The 5,824-nt window shown below is 47.8% G+C and overlaps 1 protein-coding gene across 1 annotated transcript; it reads left to right on the forward strand.

Moving 5' to 3' along the window:
* Nucleotides 1–1,269: 1,269 nt before the first annotated feature.
* On the forward strand, nucleotides 1,270–5,404 carry LOC120643613 (laccase-25-like). Its single transcript, XM_039920023.1, has 5 exons — nucleotides 1,270–1,450; nucleotides 2,384–2,538; nucleotides 3,384–3,766; nucleotides 3,851–4,813; nucleotides 4,920–5,404. Exons 1-5 carry the CDS (start codon nucleotides 1,355–1,357, stop codon nucleotides 5,048–5,050), a joined length of 1,728 nt encoding a protein of 575 aa, XP_039775957.1. The 5' UTR covers nucleotides 1,270–1,354; the 3' UTR covers nucleotides 5,051–5,404.
* The last annotated feature ends 420 nt before the right edge of the window (nucleotides 5,405–5,824 follow it).

Genomic DNA, 5,824 nt, shown 5'->3' on the forward strand with positions numbered 1-5,824 from the left:
AGGTAGTCCACAGACCTGTTACTGTAGCTTTGCTTTGGCTAAAGGTAGTATGACTCGAGCTAAACCGTCCAAAGATAGCTTGTGAATGAAGGATTTCCCTAACAGAATGGAGCATCTGTGTTTCTCTTGCATCCTGATCATCGCTTGTTTTAGACAAAGTGCTCTAGGTAAAACATATTCACTTTATTCTGATAAGGAACTAAAGAAAGTAATGTGGCCAGGGAAGTATCTCTGAAAGTCACGACCAAGAAAGTGAAACTATGAACGGTCAAAGGATTTTGGCCTTGTATTTAGACTCTTATCATCATGTGCCTTACGGAAACTGGTAGCTTATTCCCTCAATCATGAAAGTCCAATAGCTACGAGTTGTCAAGTTCTTCTATATAACCGGCAACTACCCGTGTTCCATTGACTCATGAAAAGTACTCTTCTTGCTTGTCACCCTTCAAATTATGTTATGTTACATTAACAATCATCATGCCATTAAATACTGGAAATGAGACGAGTCGTTTTGCTATAAGACATGCTTTTATATAAAGATACATTTCTATTGCAATGTTTAAATACTATAAGTAGTTTTAAAATGTTTTAGAAGCTCTCTTAATATGGATGCAGACGCCATTGAAGCTAGACACCACATGGTAATCACGGGCGATATAAACTCAAATTAGCTCTTCCATCCATTGGCCAGTGAAATCAAACAGTAGCAATATACTAGTTACGCACAATCCTTTGCAAACTCTATCCCTTTAATTTAAAGCATCAGTAACACGCAACTGGAAAAAACCAACGCGCAAAAGCCAATCCGCTTCAGTTTATGGATAACTTGGTGCTCCCATTCTTACACAATTGCGACCTTTGAATATAAGACCCACGTGTCTGAACGAACACTAGATAGGCTGCCTTATTACTCAAATTAGCTCTTCCATCCATTGACCAGTGAAATCAAACAGTAGCAATATACTAGTTACGTACAATCCTTTGCAAACTCTATCCCTTTAATTTAAAGCAGTAACACGCAACTGGAAAAAACCTACGCGCAAAAGCCAATCCGCTTCAGTTTATGGATAACTGCTTGGTGCTCCCATTCTTAAACAATTGCGACCTTTGAATATAAGACGCACGTGTCTGAACGAACACTAGCTAGGCTGCCTTATTACGTGTTCCAACTAACTGATCAATGTATTCAGTTAGCCTCATCGTCGTTGATCTCTCCCTATATATTGGACTCCATGCCAACCCTCTGATGCATGTCTCCATTCACTTGCATAACAGTTCTCTTCTCTAACAACCAAATCATATCTTAGCTTGTTCCTTTTCACCCAGCTACTAGTCTCTGTGTTCTTGGTCGTTGATGAAGAAAGCCATGGCCTGGGCTTGGCTACTGCCTCTCGGCCTCGTTTTCTTTGCCTCTGTCGCTCAAGCTGCTGTTGTGGAGCACACCTTCAATGTAATCCACATGCGCATATATAGTTTTTCTTTTCTACTTCATATCTCTCTCGTTCGTCGCCATGCATATATATAGTATATATCTGTTTAATTACTACAGTTAGTTTTGTTATGCAAGCACCATGTATTATATATATATATATATATATATATATATATATATATATATAGTTGCTCCACATATATACCACTGCACGAAAAAGATGCATATGTACCAGGTGGTGGGCGCCGTTAGTACCGGCTGCTCCAGCCGGTACTAAATGAACGTTCATTTAGTACCGGTCCCAGCACCCGGTACTAAATGTGATATTCCTTAGAAAAAAATACATCCGATAAATGTGTGTGTGTCAGGGTTCGAACTCGTGACCTGTGGCCTCGCGCGTAGTCTCTTCTACCATCCCACCTACACAGCACATGTGAGTGCATTGAAGATGTCATCCTTTTGAAGTAACCGAAACAGACCATTTAGTACCGGGCCATAACCATTTAGTACCGGCCATAACACCAACCGGTACTAAATGCCACCATTTAGTACTGGGTGGTGTTATTACCCGGTACTAAATGGTTGGGGGGCCCGGGAGCTATTTAGTACCGTGTTGTAATACCAACCGGTACTAAATGATGGCATTTAGTACTGGGTAGTGTTACAAACCGGTATTAAATGGTTCCAGGAGCTACTGTGCTATTTGACCGGTACTAAATTGACATTAGTATCGGCTCAAAAACAACCGGTATTAATTGAACGTGGACGAATAGCCCTTTTTCTAGTAGTGTACAGTTTATGCATGCATAAATATGTATTGTTTTAATGATGTTCATGCCTCATATCGGTAGTATTTCTTGATTATATTGGCGGGCGGGGCATCATGTGCACATGTCAAGTTTACTAGTGGACCACTTCATATTTTTGACATTATTAATCATTGATCGCCAGGTCGGGAACCTGTCTATAAGCCAGCTGTGCCAGCCGGCGAGGATCATCACGGCGGTGAACGGGCAGCTCCCCGGCCCGACCATCGAGGCCCGGGAGGGCGACACGGTTGTTGTCCACCTCGTGAACCAGTCGCCCTACAACATGACCATCCACTGGTAAAACTTACTCCCTCCTTCCCCGTTTATAAGGCATGGTGGAACATGACACGGTCTTCTAAACAACACTTTGACTATTTATTTATCATATATTATATCACTTTTGATTATAAACTTATAATCATTGTAAAATATATTTGATTATGAATCCAATCATATGAAATTTGCATTATAAAAATAAAAATTTAATAGTCAAATTATTGGTCAAAGATGACAAGGTTTGAATCTTGATATACGTGTATGCCTTATAAACAGAGAAGGAGGGAGTAACTACTAATCGCTGTCAACGCAAGCTAGGCGGAGTACTACTTAATCTTCTTCTTGCATCAACTTGCTCAAGTAAAGCTTTGTTTTGATCAGTCACTTCAATTCGCACTAGCTACCTAGCTGCACGACCATGAAGTAACATCGTTTCTAGAAAGATAGAGGCAACATCAAACATAGCAAAACCCTACATCCCAAGATGCAGACACCACCGTACCTAACAGAAAGCTAAGGTCTCCTCGTTGACGTTTTAGGTTCCGATCCGTGCTGTGAATAAAACACTTTAAGCTTTGGACGTGTCAAAATTACCGATAGCTAGCTAGGTCGTAGCTTGCGCATCCCCAAAGGTACTTTAGTTTGCTAATAACATCATTATAGCTTCAATGAATTACTGGCAGCAGTGGTAAAAAAACAATTGCACACATATATAGCTGAAATAAAATTACTTCTTTTTCTGCGATAATGAAGTTGAAAAAAAAAATATCCCAAGCATGACCATACATGGTGCAGTGAACGGTGGTTAACGTACGGCTAATTTGTTCTTGTCACGACGAACGAACTTAACCAACCGATGCACGCAGGCACGGCGTGTTCCAGCGCGGCTCGCCGTGGGCGGACGGCCCGTCGATGGTGACGCAGTGCCCCGTCCAGCCGGGCGCCAACTACACGTACCGCTTCAACGTGACGGACCAGGAGGGCACGCTGTGGTGGCACGCCCACATCTCCTTCCACCGCGCCACCGTCTACGGCGCTCTCCTCATCCGCCCCCGCGGCGGCGCCGCTGCCTACCCCTTCTCCCCCAAGCCCCACCGGGAGGAGACCGTCATCCTCGGCGAGTGGTGGAACGCCAGCGTCTACGACCTCGAGCGCATGGCGTTCCTCACCGGCAACCCCGCCGGCCCCGCCGACGCCTACACCATCAACGGCAAGCCGGGGGACTCGGACAACTGCTCCACCGCTAACCGTATGTCGCTAATGGCTACATCTATCTATCACTGATCGATTTATAGATGTCTGAAGCCGATGGATGTGCGTTGCGTGCGTGCAGAGACTTACACGTTCCGGGTGCGGCGCAACGAGACGTACCTGCTCCGGATCATCAACGCCGCGCTCAACACGCCCATGTTCCTCAAGGTGGCCAACCACAGCTTCACCGTGGTGGCCGCGGACGCCGCCTACACGACACCGTACGAGACGGACGTGGTGGTGGTGGCGCCGGGCCAGACCGTGGACGCGCTCATGGCCGCGGGCTCCGCCGCGGGCCGGTACTACATGGAGGCATCGCCCTACGACAGCGCCGTCGGCGCGACCCCGCCCTTCAACCCGACCACCGCCACGGCCGTCGTCGAGTACGCCGGCGCGCCCGCGGGGGGCGAGCCGGCAAAGCCGCCGCGGCCACCGTCCAACGACACGGCCACCGCGTTCCGGTTCCTCTCCAACCTTATCGCGCTGGTGCTCCCCGGCAAGCCGACGGTGCCGCTCGCCGTGGACACGCGCATGTTCGTCACCGTCGGGCTTGGCGTCTCCGACTGCCAGCCGGACCAACTGTTCTGCAACCGGAGCCGCACCGTCTTCTCCTCCAGCATGAACAACGCCTCCTTCGTGCTCCCCGCCCTCGGCAAGCCGTCCATGCTGGAGGCGCACTACCGGAACGAGTCCGCCGACGTGTACACCCGCGACTTCCCCGACCGGCCGCCGCTGGCCTTCGACTACACCGCCGACGCCAGCAACACCGCGACCCTGCAGTACACGACCAAGTCCACCAAGGTGCGGACGTTGCGGTACAACGAGACGGTGGAGATGGTGCTGCAGAACACGCGGCTGATCGCCAAGGAGAGCCACCCCATGCACCTCCACGGCTTCAACTTCTTCGTGCTCGCCCAGGGCTTCGGCAACTACGACGAGGCCGCGGCGGCGCCGGGGTTCAACCTCGTCAACCCGCAGGAGCGCAACACCGTCGCCGTCCCCACCGGCGGCTGGGCCGTCATCCGCTTCGTCGCCAACAACCCTGGTAAAGAACTTATTTATTTATTTGTACATTTTTCAAATACTAAATCACAATTATTTGTTTATTTTTGCATCGGTTGAAAGGATCAAATAATTGTGTCATTTTGCAGGGATGTGGTTCATGCACTGCCACTTCGACGCCCACCTTGACTTGGGGCTGGGAATGGTGTTCGAGGTCCAGGACGGGCCGACGGCGGAGACATCGGTGCCGCCGCCGCCACTGGACCTACCCCAGTGCTAAAACCCAGATCAAATGCGATTCTTTGAATTGGGCGATGGATTTGTCAACAGAAAAAGTGTACAAGCTTTGTCTAGCTATGTTGTTGTGATTTTTAACTATTGTTTGTCCGGTCCGTTACAAGATTGTGGTAGACTGGTAGTCGCATATATATATACTTGCATAGGGAGCACACGCATTTTTATATGTAAAGAGTCGAGTAGTCATGGGTATGATTGTTTGAGTTTGGTGTATAAATAAGTTGGATATGTCAACACGTGAAGCAGTCTGGATAGCAGTTGCTCGGTTGTGACATTTGACTAGCTGCTCTTTATCCGCTCGTATCTAATCAATAAAATTTATAAAAGTGAGTCCCCACTAAGAGTCATTTATTTCTATTTTTCTGCAACCACGTTAAGCCACATCATCTCACTTAGTAGTGTCCACTAGATTTTAGCAACTAGCATAATCTCTACCGTCCATACAAAAGATGCATCATTAATAGATGAACATGAAATATTTACTCTGTCATGCATCAGGGGCACTTTGTTGGGCACTACCGCCGAGCATTAAGGGGCACTTTGCTGTCCACTACCGCTGAGCATTAAGGAGCACTTTGTTGACCACTACCGCTGAGCACTAAGTCTCTTAGAGTCTCCACCATACGATCAACATTAAAGAGGCTGACTGTACAGCTCCCTGAGCTTGCACATGTATACATAAACATTTGCCTATGCCGGGGGCGCCACGGAGCTCCAGCGTCGACTCCATCGCCATCCCGTGATGCGTGTGTAGATT

This window comes from Panicum virgatum, chromosome 8K (assembly GCF_016808335.1).
Source record: "Panicum virgatum strain AP13 chromosome 8K, P.virgatum_v5, whole genome shotgun sequence".
NCBI lineage: Eukaryota > Viridiplantae > Streptophyta > Magnoliopsida > Poales > Poaceae > Panicum > Panicum virgatum.